This window comes from Leuciscus leuciscus (assembly GCF_965113295.1).
Source record: "Leuciscus leuciscus genome assembly, chromosome: 5".
Taxonomy (NCBI): Eukaryota; Metazoa; Chordata; class Actinopteri; order Cypriniformes; family Leuciscidae; genus Leuciscus; species Leuciscus leuciscus.
In genome coordinates, this window is record NC_138729.1 from 49,037,453 (window position 1) to 49,059,794 (window position 22,342).

At 35.6% G+C, this 22,342-nt stretch overlaps 2 protein-coding genes across 7 annotated transcripts in view; one reads left to right on the forward strand and one right to left on the reverse strand.

The window, feature by feature from the left end:
• Positions 1-9,480, forward strand: part of tnca (tenascin Ca) — a 61,075-nt gene extending 51,595 nt beyond the window's left edge. For all 6 annotated transcript variants that reach the window (XM_082171036.1, XM_082171039.1, XM_082171040.1 and 3 more), the window contains 8 exons: positions 1-126; positions 952-1,082; positions 1,717-1,849; positions 4,144-4,295; positions 5,552-5,648; positions 5,738-5,899; positions 6,356-6,519; positions 8,696-9,480. The exon at positions 1-126 is cut by the window's left edge and continues 18 nt beyond it. In XM_082171036.1, the coding sequence (XP_082027162.1) occupies positions 1-126; positions 952-1,082; positions 1,717-1,849; positions 4,144-4,295; positions 5,552-5,648; positions 5,738-5,899; positions 6,356-6,519; positions 8,696-8,806 (1,076 nt within the window). In that variant the 3' untranslated portion in view covers positions 8,807-9,480. The remainder of the gene's footprint in view (positions 127-951; positions 1,083-1,716; positions 1,850-4,143; positions 4,296-5,551; positions 5,649-5,737; positions 5,900-6,355; positions 6,520-8,695) is intronic.
• A 1,653-nt stretch (positions 9,481-11,133) lies between these two features.
• On the reverse strand, positions 11,134-22,062 carry LOC309498970 (TNF receptor-associated factor 2). Its single transcript, XM_082169968.1, has 11 exons — positions 21,894-22,062; positions 20,330-20,540; positions 19,471-19,549; positions 19,268-19,366; positions 18,984-19,145; positions 18,827-18,901; positions 18,640-18,714; positions 16,725-17,246; positions 15,485-15,662; positions 15,192-15,340; positions 11,134-13,343 (listed from the first exon to the last, which is right to left on the reverse strand). Exons 2-11 carry the CDS (start codon positions 20,515-20,517, stop codon positions 13,125-13,127), a joined length of 1,746 nt encoding a protein of 581 aa, XP_082026094.1. The 5' UTR covers positions 20,518-20,540; positions 21,894-22,062; the 3' UTR covers positions 11,134-13,124.
• Between the last annotated feature and the right edge of the window lie 280 nt (positions 22,063-22,342).

Below are 22,342 nucleotides of genomic sequence, written 5' to 3' on the forward strand. Positions count from 1 at the left end.
AGGTTTCTGGCAACACGGTGGAGTTTGAGATGACTTCACTGGCTCCAACAACTGAATACACAGTCAATGTTTATGCCATAAGAAACCAAGAGAAAAGTGCTCCAGCGACCACAGACTTCACAACAGGTGAGATGCAGTCACAGTCAACCATTACTAGTGCTGTAGCGCCCCCTATAGGCCACACGAGATACAGCTTCACTGCTTTACTGAAGAGTTAAAATGGGAAATTCCCATAAAACAATGAGGATTTACATATAAAATCATAGTGAAATTCTGTTATGCATGTGCAGTGTTTTGCATATATATATATATATATATATGCAAAACACATCATTATTAATATTAAATATTTAAGATTAAAATATAAAAATATTATGAGCCCTGATCGAAAAAGTAAACCATTTAATGTATCACAAAAATAATTATTTACAAAATTACAATTATTTTAATAATAATAGTAGTACTATTAAAAAGCAGCTTTAACACAACTTCTTTTTTTTTAAGAAATGTCCTATACATTTCTCATACGTGTTCTGATTGAGAATAATAAACATTTAATGTATCACAAAAAATAATTTACAAAATAATAATAATAAATATTAAAAGCAGCTATAAAATAGCTTTTAAGAAATTAAGAAAGATTTGTTACAAAATAAAACAATAAAAATAATAATAATAATGGAAAAAAACAATTTGTTTTGTTTTTTACAGATTGTGTGTTTTGCCTAGCATTTGGTAATCAATACAAAAAGTACCTAATGTACCTACATGGATAATATTCTGAAAAATTGTTCACTTCCAACAAAATAACTCACTTCAACACTTTTTGTTCTGTTTTGTCAAAACAACAATTCTGTATATAAAAATGTATTCTCCCATAATGCATCAGTGATAGAAGTTTTGGAATTTTACTGTCATTTTATTTCTCTGTTCTGGTTGTGTGTTATGTAGATATGGATGCTTCGCGTGATCTGGTTGCCAGTAATATTCAGACAGACAGCGCTGTGCTCTCCTGGAAGCCCCCCCGAGCAGCCATCAGCGGCTACATACTGACCTTTCAAACGTCTGACGGGGATGTCAGGGTCAGGCATTTCTCACATACTAGAAACTTTCAAAGGCCAGATCACCTTATTTTACAAGCTACATTCTGTGAATGTGTGAGACTTCTGATTCATTAGCCACAATAACTAGAAGATTCACAAATGCAGTAAACGGTAAAACTATTTGATTTATGATCTGTTCATGATTATAATATTACATTAAGATAATCTAATATAAAGCAGCATACTGTCATAATGACTGTTTTTATACAGAAGTGAATTAAACCGGAAGCCTTGTATTTAAAATACTATATAGAATTTATGCAGCTTTTTTTGTCTAAATTATTAGTCAGTCCAGTATAAATAATATGTTGCATGCATTAGTAATTTATCTGGTGGCAGGCAACATTTTAAACATCTGGAGAGTGTTGTTTATTGTGCAGATTATAGAATTATATTTCTGGACATGATTAGACATCAGTAATAATTAATACATTTTATAACGCGCCTTTCTTATACTCAAAGCTGCTATTGCACATTACAAAAACAAGCGAAGTAATACATCAAATATGATGCATAATAGCAATAGTTATTCAATATTAAAAGGTTTTGCTAAAAATATGTGTTTTTTTTTTACTGATATTCAGAGTATAACTGATGTATGTTGTTAACACAGGAATTGAGACTAGACCCATCTGTCACCTCACACGATCTGTCGGAGCTGAGAAGCAGCACAGAATACACCGTCAGACTGCAGGCCGTCGCTGAGGACAAGAGGAGCAACGTGATCAGCACTGTCTTCACCAGTGGTCAGTCACTTTACCACACACACACACCGCTGGGTTTTATGTAGCACAAATTATATTAGCTATATTACTATTGCTCAAACTATAGGGCGTTTTCACACCTGTCTCACTGAACCTGGCATGTTTTATCACTTAGTTTAGTTACATCGGGCCACAGTCCAGATCAGAATTGAAAACGAACTCTGGACCCAACAAATCAAGCTGTCTCATAATTCATAAGTGGAAATGCGTTGCGTTAAAATCGTTGTCTGATTCTGTGGGTGAGCAGAGCACATTATTTATTGCATTTGGAAACTAAAGAGTGCCTCCTCATCTTAAAAAGCTAACTTGCCAATCCATCTTGATTGCATAAACACATTTTGGTATGCTTTGAAATGTTGCCGTGTGAAATCAAGCCAAACCTAACTTGGAACTTAGTTGGGTAAACTAGAACGTAGAATGGAAAATACAACAAATACTATATATACATATATATATAGCAATAGAAAAAATCCACAAGAGCATTTCTATGAATTTCCAGAAGAGGAAAAAATATTGAGAGATTGATTACAGTGTCAGAAGAGAGAAAATGTCAGATTTGGTGCCACTCCCTCTGATGTCTGACGACCATTTTCACAAAATGATGTTTTTATTAACAAAGTTCGGGAGGAGCACGTTCAGATAATTAACACAAGTGGACAGCACTCAGCAATCAATGGTAAGAGGTATATATACACTCAGCAGTCTCACCTCAATCCATTGACAGTTTTGCAGCATCCCTCCACCACCCCTTCTCCACACTTCTAGTCCTAACCACTTACATACGGGGGGAGTACTCTGGGTTCAGGCCGAACTCCGAGCTCGGAGCCCTCCCCCCGGACAGCCAAATACGCATTAAACTTTACCCCCTCTAATTGTATATAAGTGTGAACTCGTGAATTCAAGTTTTTGTAGTTTGTACAGAGACGATAAGGGTACTGTTTTCAAAAACGGCCAAAACGCATAAAAAGTTTTCAGTTTTTAGTTGAAAACGGTGTCGTGTAAACAGCCCCTCAGAAACACTCACACAGCAGCGTTAACTAGTTCTCTGTAATTTAAAGGGATAGTTCACTTTGAAATACATTTTTGGTATGTTTTAGCTTACCTCAAGGGCATCAAAGATGTAGGTGTCTTTTTTTCCGCAGTAGTTTCAATTGTGATATTTTTAGGTCAAACCGTTCTTGTCTGTCAGTCATATAATGCAGGTCTATGGTCACGGTCTCAAAGAGCATGCACAGAGTCCAAATTAAACAATTCTCCATCGTAAGTACACGTTGATGGCCTAAGACACGAAACGAGCGGTTTGTGTGAGAAAACGAACAGTATTTATATCGTTTTTACCTCTTGAACACAGCCATGTCTAAGTGATCTGATTTGACGTGTACGCAGACTGGTGCATAGATATATACACTAGATGTCGCCTTAAAGACATTCGTTCCAATGAACTGCCGTAGACAAGGCGACATCTAGTGTGTATATATCTATGCACCAGTCTGCGTACACGTCAGATCAGATCACTCGGACATGTCTGCGTATAAGAGGTAAAAACGATATAAATACTGTTCGTTTTCTCACACAAACCGCTCGTTTCGTGTCTTAGGCCATCAATGTGTACTTACGATGGGGAATTGTTTAATTTAGACTCTGTGCATGCTCTTTGAGACCGTGACCATAGACCTGCATTATATGACTGACTGACAAGAACGGTTTGACCTAAAAATATCAAAATTGAAACTACTGCGGAAAAAAAGACACCTACATCTTGGATGCCCTTGAGGTAAGCTAAAACATACCAAAAATGTATTTCAAAGTGAACTATCCCTTTAATGCCAAGATACTATATCAAAGTATAGTGTTATAAATCTACTTAACATTTTTCTTTTATGAAAATATAAAAAACTAATGTTAATAACTGTAGGAACGTGTCATCACAGTCTGTGAAAACAATTGCAATTTCTGTTTCATGCCATCCTTAAGCCTTAGTATGAGCAATTTTATTAGTGAGACTTACCTTAGCAAACACAAAATGATTGCAGTCAGGTGTCATTTTTATGCATAAAGTTCTTTAAAAATAAATCCATGTTTTCCTTGTGGCTTATATCAAACAGTCTTGACTGAGGGAAAATGCAAACCTTCATCTACAAACCTTTATAAAAGATGTCAGTGATTTTGCATTGTTCTGTTTTTAAGGTGTTGACGCACAGCATTCTGCAGTTTTTGTGATCTATGTTCATTATTAGTGTCTGATTCTTGAATCAAACCTTGTTTTGTGTGTGCAGCTGGTGTGCTCTACAGTAAAGCCAAGGACTGCTCAGAAGCTCTGCTGAACGGAGAGACGTCCTCCGGCCCGTACACGATCTACATAACCGGAGATGAGAAACAACCGGTCCAGGTGTACTGTGACATGACCACCGACGGCGGCGGCTGGATGGTGAGTCAAGATGAGCCTAGTTTTGAGTATGCAACTTACCAACTATGAATTTAAAGCTGCCGTCGGCAAGATTTTTTTGATCATAGTCACTGAAACCGACACCATCCTCCGACAGAACAACATAAATCAGCCGGTTTTAGAAAAAAACCCACACTTCTACCTCCACCTGGAGCCTGTTATGACGGAATGTGAATCAATCAAATTAACTTAAATAACTTTATTCAAGAACTGCTATAAAGCCCAAACAATCTGTTACTTTTAAACTATCCTTGTATCTCTGTAAAGCCGCTTTGAAACAATCTACATTGTTAAAAGCGCTATATAAATGAAGATGACTTGACTTGTTATTTCTTTAGCTTCTGGTCCAACAGCTATGGATAACCTAAACATTTACGGATGCCTCAGACCAGGAGTAACATTGGAATAAAACAGCAGATTGATTAATTTCATCAATAAACTTTTTTTTTTTACCTGACAGACTTCAGTCCTTTAGACATAGAGTATATGGAAATGTTGACACTTATAAAAGAGAGCATTTAGCGGCTCTTCAACATAAACCAGACATAAACAGCGCGTCTTGTGCGGTCTGTGTCGAACATTTATTAATAAATAAATGTAATTTCTTATCTTTTTTTTATCAGTATTTATTTATTAATTCTTATTAACTTCAAATACAGTTTCTGAATGTTATTTACATGTACAAATCCCTTATCCATGATAAAGTAGTATCTAATTTAAATGGAAACATACTTTTACCATTAGTTTCGTAAGGCAAAAGAAGTTAGAATCAAGGATAAACTGAAATTCACTAATTTCAACACAACTTCTGTTCATGTATTTGAAGGCTGCTATTGGATTTTTGAGGGTAAACGTAATTTTATGTGACTAAGCTTTACTTTGTTTATTAGTTACATTCTGCATTAAAGGGATAGTTCACCCAAAAATGATTCCATAATAATTTACTCTCAAGTCATCCTAGGTGTTTATGACTTTCCTCTTTCAGCCAAACACAATCGGAGTTATATAATCCTGGCTCTTTCCAAGCTTTATAATGGGAGTGAATGGTACTTTAGATTTTGAAGCCTAAAAAAGTGCATCCATCCATCATAAAAGTAATCCATACGGCTCAAGGGGGTTAATAAGGGCCTTCTGAAACGATGCGGTTTTGTATGAAAAATATCCATATTTATAACTTCATAAACTATAATCACTGGCTGTAAAAAAAAAAAAAACTGTAACATCTCCATTATCCACAGGTGTTCCTACGGCGTCAGAGCGGCAAGGTCGATTTCTACAGGAACTGGAGGAATTACTCTGCAGGATTCGGTGACACGAACGATGAGTTTTGGCTCGGTGGGACTCCGTTTGACAGGCCAATGTCATTATAACATTAAAATCTACTCTACATTCACTGACAAAGATTGTGCATCGTTGTCTTTCAGGACTGTTGAATCTTCACAAAATCACAACAGCTGGTCAGTATGAGATGCGTGTGGACCTGCGTGATGGACCAGAGACTGTGTTTGCCGTTTACGATAAATTTTACATCTCAGACCGTAGTTCTCGCTACAAGATCCAGATTGGAGCATACAGTGGTACCGCAGGTGAATTAGATTTAACATTTACACTTATATTTATGCATTTGGAAGACGCTTTTATCCAAAGCGACGCAATTTTGCATCCCACTGTGCTGTTTACCATTGATCTTCAGTGTAACTTGCTGGACGTCTTTGACTTGCTTCTTCTGCTTGACGTGACATTCTTCAAATAAGTTCAAATAAGTGCAACTTTAAAAAAAAAGTCTCTAGACCTGTAATGTGTCTTGCATTTTTAATGCAAAACATGTCTTGTGTGAAGGGCCCCTTAAAGTGTATTCAAGGTATTACTTGTACATATTATCATGCAAATATGAAGATCATAATAAAGATAATTTCACCCTTGAATACATGCATACTTAATGTTACTACTTTCTTAGGTGATTTCTAATATTTCATACCCAATGATTGCAAAGGTTTTGTAATATTAAGCTTGTAATGTTGTGTCTTTGTGTCTCTCTTAAGGCGATTCCTTGTCATATCACCAGAACAGACCCTTCTCCACGTATGACAATGACAATGACATTGCCGTCACCAACTGCGCCCTCTCCTACAAGGGAGCGTTTTGGTATAAAAACTGCCATCGAGTGAATCTGATGGGGAAATATGGAGACAACAGTCACAGCAAAGTAAGGAACACATTGAGTAATATTCTCCACTCATAGACAAAAGTAAAGAATGGTTTTGGCCAATTACATTTTACATCGAAATTATTTTTACTGGCTGTTTTAAATAAAAGTTAAGTAACAGAAACATGATCCGAATTATCTCAGTGAAATGGCGCAAAATATATTAGTAACACTTTACAGCAAGATCCTGTTAATTAAAGGAGTAGTTCACTTCCTAGGTGTATCTGACTTTCTTCTTTCAGACGAATACAATCGAAGTTATATAAAAAAATGTCATGGCTCTTCCAAGTTTTATAATGGGAGTGAATGGTACTTTAGATTTTGATGCCTAAAAAAGTGCATCCATCCACCATAAACGAACTCCAAACTGCTTTGGGGGGTTAATAAAGTCCTTCTGAAGCAAAACCACGAGTTTGTGTAAGAAAAATATCCATATTTAATATGTTACAAGGTTAAATTCTAGCTTCCGGTCAAACGGCCATACGCAGTCTACTTGCCCCTAATGAGCAACTTACAAAATTGATGACGTCGGAAGTAGCATAGTGCGTCATGGTGTAGTGTAAATATCAGCAGTACGTTGCATTACTCGCATAAGTTGCGCTTTACACTTAAGTGGAATCCGTATGTTTGTTTGGCCAGACGCTAGTTATTAAAATTTGAATATTTTTCTTACACAAACTCATCGTTTTGCTTGTGAAGGCCTTTATTAACCCCCTGGAGCCGTGTGGAGTTCATTTACGATGGATGGATGCACGTTTTTTGAGCTTCAATTTGTTGGTTGCAATCCACTGCCATTATAAAACTTGGAAGAACCAGGACATTTTTTAATATAACTCTGATTGTATTGTCTGAAAGAAGAAAGTCATATACACCTAGGCTGGCTTGAGGGTGTGTAAATCATGGGCTAATTTTCATTTGAAGGTGAACTACTCCTTTAATGCATTAAAGGTCTAGTTCTGTCATGAGTATTAGTAGGGGCGAGTCCATTCTTGCTCTGCAGGAGCAGCGTAACAGATCTAGTCTGCCAAGGCCAAATACATTAACATTGACATATTCAATTACATGCTAAAATTATTCCAAGAGTTGTCATGATTGACTTACAACAGTGAGCGATAGATTTGTTACAGTATTTAATTATCTTTGTTTTTATTAGTTAATAAAAATACAACTGTTCATTGTTGGGTCATGTTTGCTCAGGTCCATTATTTCAATAATTTATTAGTACATTTTGAAATCAACTAAGAATAATAAATGCTTTAGAAATATTTTTCATTGTTTTTCCATGTTAACTAATGTAGTTACCTATAATAAATGGAACCTTATTGTGAGGTGTTACCTATTAATTGGGGGCTCGTCCGGGTGCTTGAACTCGAGGCGCAAACCTTACGTGGTCAACCAGTTCCTATACCACCTTCCTCTACTGATCCTCGATGAGTCTAAATCTGACTTCAATATAGGCAAGTACGTCAAGTTGGTACCACCTTTTTGTGAAGCAGAAGGAGACTCTTATTTTATTGCTTTAGAGCGTGTCGCCTTTAAATTGAATTGGCCAAAGGACATGTGGACTTAAGTGTAACATGGTTGGGAAAGCACAGGTGTGTGTGGCTTTGCCAATTGAGGAGTCATTGGACTATGACACTGTGAGAACAGCAGTTTAAGAGCATACAAATTGGTGCCAGAGGCGTATCGTCAAAAATTCTGAGTGTGTTCAAAGCAAGCCAAACAAACTTATGTCGAGTTCGCCAGAGAAAAAAAAAACGCTTTTTTGCCAGTAAGACTACCACTTATGAGGAGTTGCAAGAGTCAGTCTTGCTGGAAGATTTAAACATTTGCATGCTGGAAAGTGTTGTAGTTTATTTAAATGAACAAAAAGTGTTAAATGTGGCGGTAGGCTACTTGCAGACGAACTTGCACTTCCCCACCGAACCGTCTTTCCCTGAAGTCGTCAAACAAAAACCCCTTAGCTACAGAGTCTATGGTTTGAGGAGGATAGATATGCATCCCGATGACTAGTGGTCTGAATAACTTTGTAATTTGTAAAAATTGGGTATTTTTTAACTGAAATATTCCATTAGTTAAAAGTATAACCCCACCCACACTTAGTGCTTAACACCCCTACATATTAAACTTTAAAATGTTTTGTAATTACATTTATTTCACCTATTTTAATTCACAGGGTATCAACTGGTTCCACTGGAAAGGCCACGAGCATTCGATTCCATTTGCGGAGATGAAGATCCGGCCAGTAAATTTCAGAAACTTGGAAGGCAGACGGAAAAGATCATAAGACTTCAAATGTCCCTCTTTCTCTTTTCTCCAAAAACCCACACAGTCAAAAGCACGATACAACCCCTGATACAAACTTTGTCTTTCGCCTCAACGTTATTTGGATGCCACAGAATAATGTTTCGTCAATCCTTTTTATATGTTATAAAAGGCTGCATGATTATTGGGGAGTTTTACATGAACTTGACACGTGATATTTGAAAGTGACACCTTCACTGTACAAAATCTTCCTATAACAAATCTAAAACAGATATATAAGAATGCTACTATGAGATTAAGTCTCCACTATTATAATGATTAATGGAGTTAGCTTTATTAGCTCAGTTTTCAAGACCAGCAATGTCATTCCCTCGACTGAATCATTACCACTCAGGTCTGACATAGCCAGGATGGTGCAAATAAGTGTGTTCATTTTTTAAAACTAAATAAAAGTAAGCAAATATTAATGTGATTTTTTTTTTTTTGACAAGTTTGTATAAGCCAGTTTGCTTTTTGATTGATTATTGATGATTTGTTTTGTTTTAAATTTATTTTTATAATGTATTTCCCCCCATAGAGTCCTAAATGTCTATAATCCCTCAATGCAGAACTGTCGATTCAACTGTATCTCTTCTCCTTGAATGTCTAAAATTGATCTTCACCAAAATAGGAAATAAAAATATAATTTGTAAGGTTGGAATTGATATGTTGTCAATTTTCCTATAACTATCCCAAAGATACATTACCCCCAAAAAGTAGATCCTTCAAGACAAGTCCTGTAGGTTGCAAGGTGGATCAAACTTGTTAGTCCAGCACATCTCACAGATGCTCAATCAGATTGAGATCTGGGGAATTTGGAGGCCGGGGTAACATCACCATGTTGAACCCTTCATCATGTTCCTCAAACCATTCCATGCATTATCCTGCTAAAAGAGGCCACTTCCACCAGGAAGCACCATTGTCATGAAGGGGTGTACCTGGTTTGCAGTGTTTAGGTCAGTGGCACGTGTCAAATTTACGTGCACATGAATGGGTTTCCCAGTAGAACATTTTCCAGAGCATCACACTCCCTCCACTGGCTTGTAATCATCCCACAGTGATCCTGGCACCATCACTTCCCCAGGTAAACGGCACACATGTCCACGGCCGTCCATGTGATGTAAAAGAAAACAGGACTCATTGGACCAGGCGACCTTCTTCCAGTGCTCCAAGTTCCAGTTCTGACGCTCGCATGCCTATTGTAGGCGCTTTCAATGGTGGACAAGGGTCATCATAGGCACTATGCAGCCCCATACGCAAGAGAGTGGGATGCATTATGTGTTTTGACACATTCCTCCCATATCCAACAACATTTTCTGTGAAGTGTGGAAGTGTGTTACTGGGCAGAGGGCTGGTGCCGAAGTGCCACTGTAGACCTTTAGTCGGTTCGGACCAGACGGGATAGCCTTTGTTGCCCTCGTGCATCAATGTCACCGGTTTGTGGTTTGTTCCTCCTCGGACACTGTTGGTGAATTTTCACCACTGCTGACCGGGATCAACCCACAAGCCTTGTCGTTTCAGAGATTCTCTGACCCAGTCGCCTTGCCATAATTTGGTCCTTGACCAACCATATTCCTGCCCATTTCTCCTGCAACCAACCTGTTGATTATGAGAACTGAGTGTCCCTTTGCCATCTAAAGCTGCATTTCCACCGAAATTACCAGGAACAATTTGTCCCAGGAACTTTTTTTCCCCAGACCTGTTGCTTTCTGCGCTTCCACCGTGGTCTAAAGTACCGTGAAGATTAGGCAAATTAATCCGGTGATGTAGTACTGCACGCACCGCAACAGATTTTTTAAAATGGAGGTTGAAATGAGTCAAACCATCAAAATGCGGCATGAACTGAACCAATCAGCATGTTCAGCGCCCAAGTCCGACCCCTGAAAGTTCTTGAACCTTGAAAAAGTACTACCTCGTGAGCAGGGACTTTCTGAGGGGGAAATTTTAACCCGAAACTTCATGGTTCCTGCGGTCGAAACACACCGAGTACCACCCCAAAGTCGCTAGTTTCATGGGGAAAGTTGCTGTAAACACTGTAAAAGTGCTGGAAACACAGCTTAATCTACCCAGACCTTAATATGTGGCCTTGATAGGAGATGATCAACGATATTCACTTCACCTAAGACTGGTCAAAATGTTTAGGCACATATATATTGTTAATCATTTTGAATGCATTTCTAAGACAGCCAGTAATGCTGCTAATTATGCATAATGACCACATGTATGCATTTGTGACTGAGCGTAATACCATGTGACTAAGCAGACCATGATGTTTGGGACTTTAAAATATCAACAACAGCCACAATCAAGGTTTGTGAAATGTGAATGTTTTATGACAGTTTTTGCATCATACATAGAAACATACTAGGATAAAATTAAAAAAGAAATGGGTACAGGAAAAACGTCTTTCGACTCTCTAACAAGTAAATTATTGTGAGCTGTCAGGATGTGGCATTAATTATTGTGGCTAAATTTTTGGTATGCGCAACATTTTCTAAACTTTTTACCTTTAATCTAGCATTTTACAAATTTGGGGGGACATCATTAGCATTGTAATATAGTACAAAAAAAATTGCTAGAAATTTCACTTGTCACAAATTTCAATTTAAAAGGGAAAGGGAAAATAATACAGTTTACATTAAGTTTTTGTTTTTATAAAATTGCACATTTTGAGTTTGACATACATTCAATCAGTTTTCATTAAAGGACATATCATTATCTATTAACTCTAACAGCACTTCACTATGGATATTTGGCACAAATAATGTCACAGAAACACAGTATAACATATCTTTTTTTTTAATGTCTGGTCTTTAATGTCCATCTATTTTGTCCCTTTTAATAAATGCCCTAAAGTTGAGCTTTCTCAGTATTGCAGTTTATATCCTCAGCTTTCAGATATTTCTGTTTGAAGATTGTATCAAGTGATCGGATTCAAGTTATCACAAGGCATCGCATGTACAAATTAATTTGTATTTCTGACAATTTACTAAGAAGAAGTTAAAATTAGTTTTAAACCACCATGACTGCACATGTACAGCTATATAAATAATATGCATTAAATATAATAAAATAGATGTAAACTGTATATACATTTCCTGTATAAAGATCACTCGCTTTGAGAGTTTATGGTTATATATAAAGATACATATCGATTGCTTATATTGTATGAATATATAGATATCTGCTTGTATTTTTAAGAATAGAAGCAGTGTATCGTATAAAATAATCATTATGTTTAATATTTATTTCATTTATCTCTAAAGTATGTCTGCAGTGGTGTCGTCACTCACTGGATGAGAAAACTGTTTGTGATAAATATCATGTGCATTTGCAGATTGAGGCCTCCCATGCACAGAGAAGTTTCAATAGTTGTCATAACTGGTTTAAAATCAGTGGATTCTGGTTAACTCGTAGTCACACCCCCAGTGCCAAATATAAAAGACAATTGTATAGCAAAAGCTTGGTCCTGTGTAAACATCTCAAGAGCTTAAATTTAGCCTAGAAAATACAGAAACTGCCTCGTACGTCCTTTGGCAGTGAGAACAATTTAAAAGGAATAAAATACAAACTTGCACTCCATGAAGCCGGCAAACACTATAAACTCAAGCTCCGATGTACCAAGTAAACTGTATAAATATTCCTATTTACAAAAGTAATAACAAGACTCGTAGTTTCTTAAAAATATACAAAATGCAACGCAATAACTTCAATCTTCGTGTGCACAGGACTCCTGCTCAGGACCATTTCACAGACACCTACGCTAAGATTTAACCTTTAAACTTCAAACTATCTTCCACAGATGTAGCCAAACACCGATTAAATGAAATCCACGATCATGACCCTCACTATACTTATTGTATGACGATTAAAAACCCCTTCACCCTCAAAAACAGTTTAGCTACTTGCCAATGAAAAACAAAAAAGGTGCTGAACACATTTCATAGTCTTCATCATGCAAAATGCTAATCAGCCTGTTTGTTTATTAAATATATCCTCTAATGTGATGATGCATTCAACTACCATTAATAGTTCAATGCATTTTACCATGATGAAAAAAAGCCTGCGCTGTGCTGAAGAACTTAAGTTTTGAATTGTGATCTACACTACGCAACTGGACCGGACTTCACGTTCAATTCCAGTGTTTCACAACCCTTTTGTCCTGTTATAGAGCTCTACTGACCCTTTCTGGAACTACGCAGCAGTGCAACGCTTGTGACGGCTTAACACATGCAGGGAAACGTGTCCAAACAGACGTCATGGAGTAAAGCTCCTGCTGTGGTGAAGCAGCTCCTGAAAACCTAAAGGCCAGTGAGGTCCACGATGGCTTTGATGAAGATGGTGTCGTCCCGTATGTACGAGTTCTTGCCCTCCAGCTTGGACAGCGGACAGAAAAGCGGGCAGCCGCTGGCGATGTTCATCTCGCTTACGGGCCTCTGGAATGAGGAGGAAGTGATGTCGGGACGGAACGCATCAATGATGTGCTCTCTGTTGCTCTGGTCCAGCAGCATCAGTGTGACCTGGAAGAGTGCAGCCAGATTTAGCTCACAGAATACATAGTAATGCTTTTACAGGCACTGTAGTTCAGGCTGTGAAAATATTCATTCATTTTTCAATTTTGTTCATTTTATTTTCCACACCTGCACAGCCATGATTACATCACAGAAAAGAATGATATTAATACTATTTGTAATATTTAAATACATATCAAATAATATATAATACAGAAGACATACATGTGTGTCTTCTGTATTATATATTATTTGATATGTATTTAAATATTACAAATATAATTAACATCATTCTTTTATGTATATGTATATATATATATATATATATATATATATATATATATATAATATCTTATATATAGTCTTCTGTATTATATATACTATTTTATTATATACATATATATATATATATATAAATAGTGTGCATTATTAATATAAAGATAATTTATTATTTATATAATATTAATATTTAAATTCGAATTTATTCACAAAAAAACATTTCTATATTCACCTCAAGTTGTAAAAAAGCTAATATTTTAGTCATCCTTTAATTTTTTGTTATATAAACATACATTAACACACACACACACACACACACACACACACACACACACACACACACATATATATGAAGACTTCAGATGCAAAAGCCTCTAAGTGCCATCTGAAATTTTCTTCTAGAATGATCATTTTTATCTAGCTTGTATGTTTATGTTCAGTTATTTCACTTTAATGGCAATGAAAATGACCTATTAATTGTCATTAAAGTGAAATTACTGAACCTAAATATGCGAGCTTGATAAAAATGCTAATTTTAGAAGAAAATTCAGATGGCACTTAGAGGCTTGTGCATCTGAAGTCTTCATATATATATATATATATATATATATATATATATATATTACAGTTTATTTTTATTTTTATGAATTTTTGTTTATAAACAAAAAAAAAATTTGAAGTATTAACATATATTTCAAGCTTAATTTACCTTGTGTCACCATTATGTTCAGTTATATTCAGTTCATAGACTTTTAGTTTGTTTTCATTCCGCACATGTGTTTCCTTGTCTGTGTTTCCCGCCACTGATCTGTCACCATGGACACTAATCACATTCATCACAGCGGCTAGTGTTTATGTTAATCATCCCTGTGTATTTAAGTTCCTGCCTGTGTTCTGTCTAGTGTCCGGCACACTGTCTCGACTGTTGGTTGTGTTTTGAGTTACTTATTAAACAAACTTGTTACTTTTCAGTGATCTCTGTCTTCCTTGGATCTAATCGTGACACCTTGTTTAGCTGGCAATATGTAATTCTATTTTAAAAAGTATTCTAGGTTATGTTTAATTATATTTGTTATTATTGTTATTATCTTCTTTATTGTATTAAACTTTTATGCAATATTAACATACATTTAAAACCTAATTTCTTCGCAAAAATATATTTTGATAAAAATATTTGGTATTGTTAACATTAGTAATGTATTACTTAACATGAACTAACAATGAGCAATACATTTGTTACAATATTTATTAATCTTTGTTAATGTTAGTTAATAAAAATCCAGCTTTTCATTGTTTGTTTGTTCATGTTAGTTCACAGATCATGAACTAATGTTAACAAATACAACTTTTGATTTTAACAATGTATTGGTAATGTTGAAATTAATAAATGCTGTAGAAGTATTGTTAATTCTTAGTTCATCTTAACTAAAGTAGTTGACAAATGAAACCTTATTGTAAAGTGTTACCAAATATTTCTATGATCACTTTAAGTTTTAAATACCTTTCATGAAAAGTAACAGTATCAGTGGTGCCATAGCATTAGTCTGAAGACACGCAGTGAACAAACTGGTGATGTACCTTCTGGTTGAAGGGCCATTTGAGCAGCGCGTCGTTCATTCCTCTCATGACCACAAAAAACAGCGAGAGGTGAGTTCCACGACCCGTCCCGTCCCCGTTCAGGTAAATGCGCAGGCACATCTTATAGCCGTACTTGCTTGTGTAAAATGCTAAACAGGACAGAGGAGCATGTAAGTCAATATATATATATATATATATATATATATATATATATATATATATATATATATGAAACACTGACTCATTTCTGATGAAATTACTTTATCTATTCTGATTAATATGGGTTTTTTTACCAGGTGAAAACATGGCAGGCGCCCGTCCAGCAATGGCATCTTGTCTCTTCTTAGTAATATCTGATATCCGCCAGATGAAGACGCCATCAAACGTGGTTGCGGACATCTCCCGTAGTCTGCCCTCCATTTCAGCAACAGTCAGGTCTTTAACACCCACCTGCCGTTCCAGCTGACGAACCTATGAGGTGAACAGAGACGGAATGGAGAAATACAGAGGTTAGATGTGGAGCAAACATTTAGATCATTAATGATTCTCACATTGGCAAAGAAAGAGGCCTTTATACTGACAATATTAAGCCTAATGTGTCATATTTGAAATATGAATTATCAACATGATTAAACATTTGAGTTGCACGCAATCTACGTCATGCCTTCTGTTGTATGATTGATAGTTTATACGTTTTTAGCAAGTAAAATGCCTTTTAGTATAATTGTAAAAATGTCCATGTTGTGAAATCTTTACTGATTTAAGTAAACGTAAGAACATAAGAATAACATAAGAATAACTTTTATATTGTTAGAAATATATCAAGATGAACAATTACTCAAGCAACATTGGTTTACTTGATTATTCATACATCATTTATTAGATTTTTTAATTTTTTATGTGAATGTCAAATATGTATGGAATTCCAAAGCTGGCAAAAATAATAAATATATAAATAAATATACAAATAAATGTAAAATAACAAAAATAAATATTATACTTTTATTTCCTTTTTCATGTTTAATTGTATTTTTTCCACATTTATTTATTTCCAGATTTATTAATGTATATATTTATTTATGTCTGAGGTTAAACATGCCCCCCCCCCCCCCCCCATAACCATATAAATAAATATAGAAATAAATAAATGTAAATAAATAAATGTAGAAAAATACAATTATACATAAATAAGGAAATAAAAGTATACATTTTACATTTCTTCGTATATTTATAAATGTATGAATTTATTTATTTATTATTTTGGAAGCTTTGGAATACCATAAACATGATCCATCAGGCTTTTGAGGAACGTTTATTTGTTCATCTATCAATCATCATTGCATTATGTTTTTTCGCTCCCGAACAATTTCCATCTAGAGAGCTTTGATCATAAAACTAGGCATTTAAATATCATCTTATATTATTGGCATATTTAGAGTGACTACTAAGACCCAACTTTTCCATTTCAAAAACAAAAGATTATTATTTCATAAGTCAGGCTTTACAGGGTTAAAGTATTTTTAGGCAGCACACCTTGTTGCTGAGAGCCTCGATCTTGTCCTGATCGAGTCTGTGTTGTCGGTTGCTGGCCTCCATGGTGGTTGCGAAGCGCTCTACTTCTCGATTCAGCACACACACCACATCTTCAAACGTCCCCGCCTTCACCTCCAGGTCCTGGCAGCGGCGGCCCAGATCTGCCACCTTGGTCTTCTCGCTGTGGAGCTGTAGTTCCAGGGCGGCGCCGACCGAGCTGGGCAGAGGCGTGAAGGACGTGGGCAGAGGAGGTGGAGGAGCGACGGCACACGAGGAGGAGGACGAGGAGGAGGACGAAGAGGAGGGAACCCCCTGCACGGGGATGGCGCTCAGCTGACTCACTCTGGCTTCCAGGTCCCGGAGCGCCTGGTGAAGCTCGTGAGCTTTGTGACCCGCCAGCTCCAGGCTTTGTGGCTGCAGGCCCTCCAGACTGACCTTCATGCCCATGATGTAGTGCAGCAGCAGGTTTAGATGTTCGTGAGCACAGGCACGCTCGTGATCGTGGATCTTCTCCTTCTCCACCTCAAAGGGAAATCAACGGGGTTAAACTTCAGCGTCTAACATCCCGTTTATGCTACAGACATGAATTATTCCTCATCGGTTTGCAACGTGCGACTGCATTGTGTGGAGAGTTCTGCACAGCTCACATATTCTTTAGAAAATATAAAGGTTTCAACTTTTTTAGTACTTCAATGTTTTTAGTTGCCAACTTAATTTTTTTAAGTTGAAGCTTTTCATGCAATATTTTATTTTATTTGAGCTTTATTTTAATTAATGAACATTGTTAATAGTTTTAATAATATTATTTTAATTAATATTGATATTAACTTCTTGTTTATTTATCTGTTCTATAATATCAATATCACATTTGCAATATGTTTTCTGGGACAAAAAGCACTCTTGCTTGTGTCTTGTTGCTTCCCTATATCGCTATAAATATAGAAATCAGGAACTCATTATTGGGGCATTTTTACCCTTAACTTAATTTTGGGGAGCATTTTTTATTAATTTTGATGGTACAGCCCCTGGTGTGCGCCAATCAATATCCAAGAAGAATGAAATAATAGACTAATCCCGTTAACTATGCAAGATTAAAACAGTTTAATAAGAGAAAGGTTTGCAGTCCACTTACAATAAACAGTTAAATTCCTTACTGAAGGTTTTCTGATTTAAAATGTATAGATTTCTTTCCGCGCCCCTGATATGAACTCTCCTTCAGCGTTATTTTTAGTATTTATTAATAATTTAAATGACTTGTTATTTTTAGATTTTTAGATTTACGGTAGTTTTAATTTTAGTTAAATTTTTACAAGCTTGAGTCATTTTAATATTATTTTTTAATATTTCTATTTAATTTTAATTTATTTTTTATTTCAGTTTTAGTTCTAGTAATTTTAGTACTTCAACTTTAACTTATTTTATTTCAGTTAGCTGCCAAGACATTTAAGTTTGAAGTTGAAGTTTTTCATCTAATACTTTATTTTAATTAATTATTTATTTATTTTTTATTAATAATAGTCTATTCTCACACATAGCAGATTTAGTTATTACTATTCCATTGCTATTTTCTGAACATTGTATATTTTCTGTATATTTTTCAATAAATTCTGTATTTTTTGCACATATTACATTTTGTGTACATTGTATGTCCATTATGTTGTACAGTACATTGAGGTTTTGGGATAGAGAAAAAGAAAAGGACAGTTCATGACCGTCTTTTTGACTGCGATTGATGATGTTTAGTTTGGAAACTTGTTTTCAGAAGTGCTCTTGAACAAATGCTGAGCAAATGAAGTTACAGTACAAATTTGCAACATTCCCATGAAAAACAGACAGAAACAAAGGCATTGACTGCCATTTCATGAACTCAGTTCTTGGTCTGTTTGAATGCAACGATATCAAAAACTGTACTTACTGACATGTCACAGCCAACCACATGATATCTGCACGGAGTCCTGAATTTGCTGCAGAACTTGATGTGGTCAACATACTAAAAAAGACCGAAAAAGAGAATTGCAAAGAAATGATGTACCATCAAGAAGTCAATAATGAGTGTTACTGAAGAACAATGTGACTTGGATCAATGTTTTTGATCACTACACCTTTTCCCTGGGGATTTTCTTCTTCGCACATCCTTCACAAATCATAGGATATTTGGGGCAGATCTCATCATGGGCCTGTGAAAACATTATTTTGTAACATTGAAATCTTTTTTCACCTCTCAAACACATCACATCTTTTCTCAGACCACTCACTTACCTTGATGTTTTTGAAGTGAAATGGTTCTTTACAGTATTTGCAGTTGAGCGTTCTCTCAGGACACACGCGCTCATTATGACGTTCCTGTTCGTTAAATCTAATGAGCTCCTTGCACAAGGGACAGGACAGAATCATGAACTCACACTTCCCCTCATGGCTCAACTACAACAAAAACAGAGTTACGACAACAAGTTACCAAATGAGAAACTGTGTGCATTTATTTTGTTGTAAAGTGTTGAAAGACTTTGTTATTTAAATAAAGCTAATGTTAATGAACACACAACCTCATAATCTTTAATGCTGCCTTTCCAGGCGCAGCCCTCGTTGATGCACACAGCTGGAAGATTTTCAACTTCTCTTCTGGCAGCATTGTCGGGAAACGCCTGCAGGAAAACACAGGGAATGTGCAATAAATGTCTGGCAGTGAGTCATTTGAAAAATGTTCATAACTCTTGATATTTCACATTAAGCAAAGCATTGTGCTTACGCAGCCTTGTTTGAGAATTGACGTGGGCTCTTCGAAGATGTCCTCCTTGATACAGGCATTACATTTCTGTGGTCCAGATCTAAAACGGCAAAGCGAGACACATTTTGCTAATTTGACATCAGTATTTTTGGCATCGGTTAATTTCTATTTTCAAATATTGCTTGTGAATTCTGAGTAAAAATTGTGTTCAAATGCATTTATACAATTAAACGTATTAAGTCCACTAAATTACTTATCTCAGTTATTGTAATTAATTTCTATAGCTTATGTTGTGCTAAATATTGAACAATACATTCTGTAGATGCTGCTATTGGAAAAGCATATCAGTTAACCGGTAGTTAAACTAATTTAACTAACAACCTAGAGATAAAATAGTTATTAATTTAAATTCAAAGATCAAACTTTAGACAGCAGAAAAAAAAAAGTTTTTTCAAGGAATTTTTATTTTTATTTTTCCAGAAAGGACTCGTTAAATTGATCAAAAGTGACAGTAAACATATTTATAATGTTACAAAATATAAAAATTTTTTTTACTTTGTATTCATTAAAGAATCCATAAAACTAAAATGTCCCACGGTTTCCGCAAAAATATTAAGCTGCAAGTTTTCAACATTGATGTTAATCAGAAATGTTTCTTGAGCAGCAAATCAGCATATAATATAGCATATCTATAATTCCAAAATAAGTTTAAAAAGTCTTATCAAACTTTTGAACGGCGGTGTATTTTGTAGTTTTCACAAAGTGTCAGTATTCTTGTGATGAATGAAATGTAATGTCAATCGCCCCTATGATGTTAGATAGATTTATTTGTCAGAACTGGATTGATCAGCATCTGTTTTAGATCAGCAGGCTGGATTACCCAACAGTCCGGTTGAAGCAGTAAGAACAAAAGCGATGACCGCACTGGGCTTGGAACGGCCTTCTCAAAATGTTCTGACAGCAGTTGCATAAATGTTTGTCTTCAAGTTTGTTGGCCAGGATCTTCTTTGGGAACCCTGGCTTGTTGTTCTCCATGGAGGACGGGGGAGAGGGTTCTTGAGCAGCCATATCCCGCTCTAAACGTTCCTGGTCTAAACAAGAGAGAATCCATAAGGGCTGAAAACTACCTTCAAATATATATATATATATGACACAACAGTGACTTTCTATTCCGTCTCCGAAAAAAGATTAGGTACTGTAACACTTTATTTGTTACATTGTTACATTATGTTACTATAGTTATAATAACTATAAATTATGCATAAATTCACTCAACTAGCCATAAAACAAACCAAACCAAACCCTATAGTAAGTACATGTAGTTAGTTAATTTTACAATGTATTATTACAGTGTAACAAAGACATTAAAATAAAGAGGGTTACACTTTATTTTAAGGTGTCCTTGTTACAGTGTATGTTAATGTTTAATGTTAATGAACTAAATGCACTTGCTATAGGCTTACGGTTAGGAAAAGGGGTTGGCTGCATGTAATTATGCATCATTTATAGTTATTACTACAGTAACTATATGTAACGTGTAACAAAGACACTGTAAAATAAAGTGTTCCCATAAAGAGTAACCAACATTTATTACACAGCTCTCTGGAATGCTTGTATCATATCAACATAATCCAAAATTTTAAATCAATATTTTATGTCCGTGTATTTATTTATTTGGTGAGTAGCCGTGTAATCAGTGAGATAATAAACAATATCAGTTCAATATCATGAACTGTTGCAATGTTGTACATTATCATATTCCTAGCCATTTAGCAAGTAATCTTACTTTAAAGATTAATGAGCGCTGACATGCAAAATGTAGCATTCCTAAAACATATTGTGCCGCTTTTAGAGACATATTTAGACCCTTTTTGCTGTTTGCAAACATATTACGTACAAATTAATAAAAGATTATTTGTGCATTAGTGGGCGACAATTGAATGCGTTTGATAAGATTGTTATGCTTTACAGGGTGGAATGGAAAGACTCTCTCTAAAGTAATTAGATAAGCATTAATAAACCTAAGCATGCACAGCATGTCTCTTAATGTGAATCCCGATCTCTTTGTTTCTGTTTCAGTTTTGCTTGAATACGTGCGTGTTTCCTTACAGACATCCAGACCAACACAAATGATGTATAATAGTGTAGAGTGGTGTAAACATTCCCATAAAACACACACTAGAACCTTTCATGCATTTCTGAAAGCACTTTTATCAGATATCGACCATGCAGCCCGTCGATATACACATCATACAGTCAGCTGACAATTGCAAATCTCATCTTTTCCTCTGTTGCTAAGCAAATGCAACATCTTTCGAATGGTTGTTGCGTCCGTTCTGTACCGCCACGCCTCTTTTACATGTAGGGATATGTTGAGCCTGACAATAAACATGCATGCAATAAAATAAGAATCAGAGAATTGATTATGAGAGCGACGCACTTACCGCACCGCGATGAGATTTCGCTTTCATTTGCTCGGTTGTGCTCGCGCTTTGACGGATCGAGGCGCGCGGCGCGGCTGCTGTGTTTTGGTGGTCGACATTGTTGAGAAGAGCGCGTGCTCTTTCACAGGATTACGTCATAATGTGAGCGTGCACTGGGCTTTTGGATTTCTAAAGCAGTGTTCTCTTTTTTTCAGGAGGACTATCTATCATGGTAAAAAAAAAAAAAAAAAAAAAAAAAAAAAGGATCACTTGGTCCGTAATGTAAATACATAATATCCATTAAAATGTATACTATTCATTTTTTTTTTGTATCATTGTTTTTGTTTTCATAATGTAGTGAAATTGTGATGTATTCATAGTGATTGTTATTATAATAATACATACCAATATTATTAATATAAATATTTATAATAATAATACATTTATTTTTTTATAGCGCTTTTCTAGAC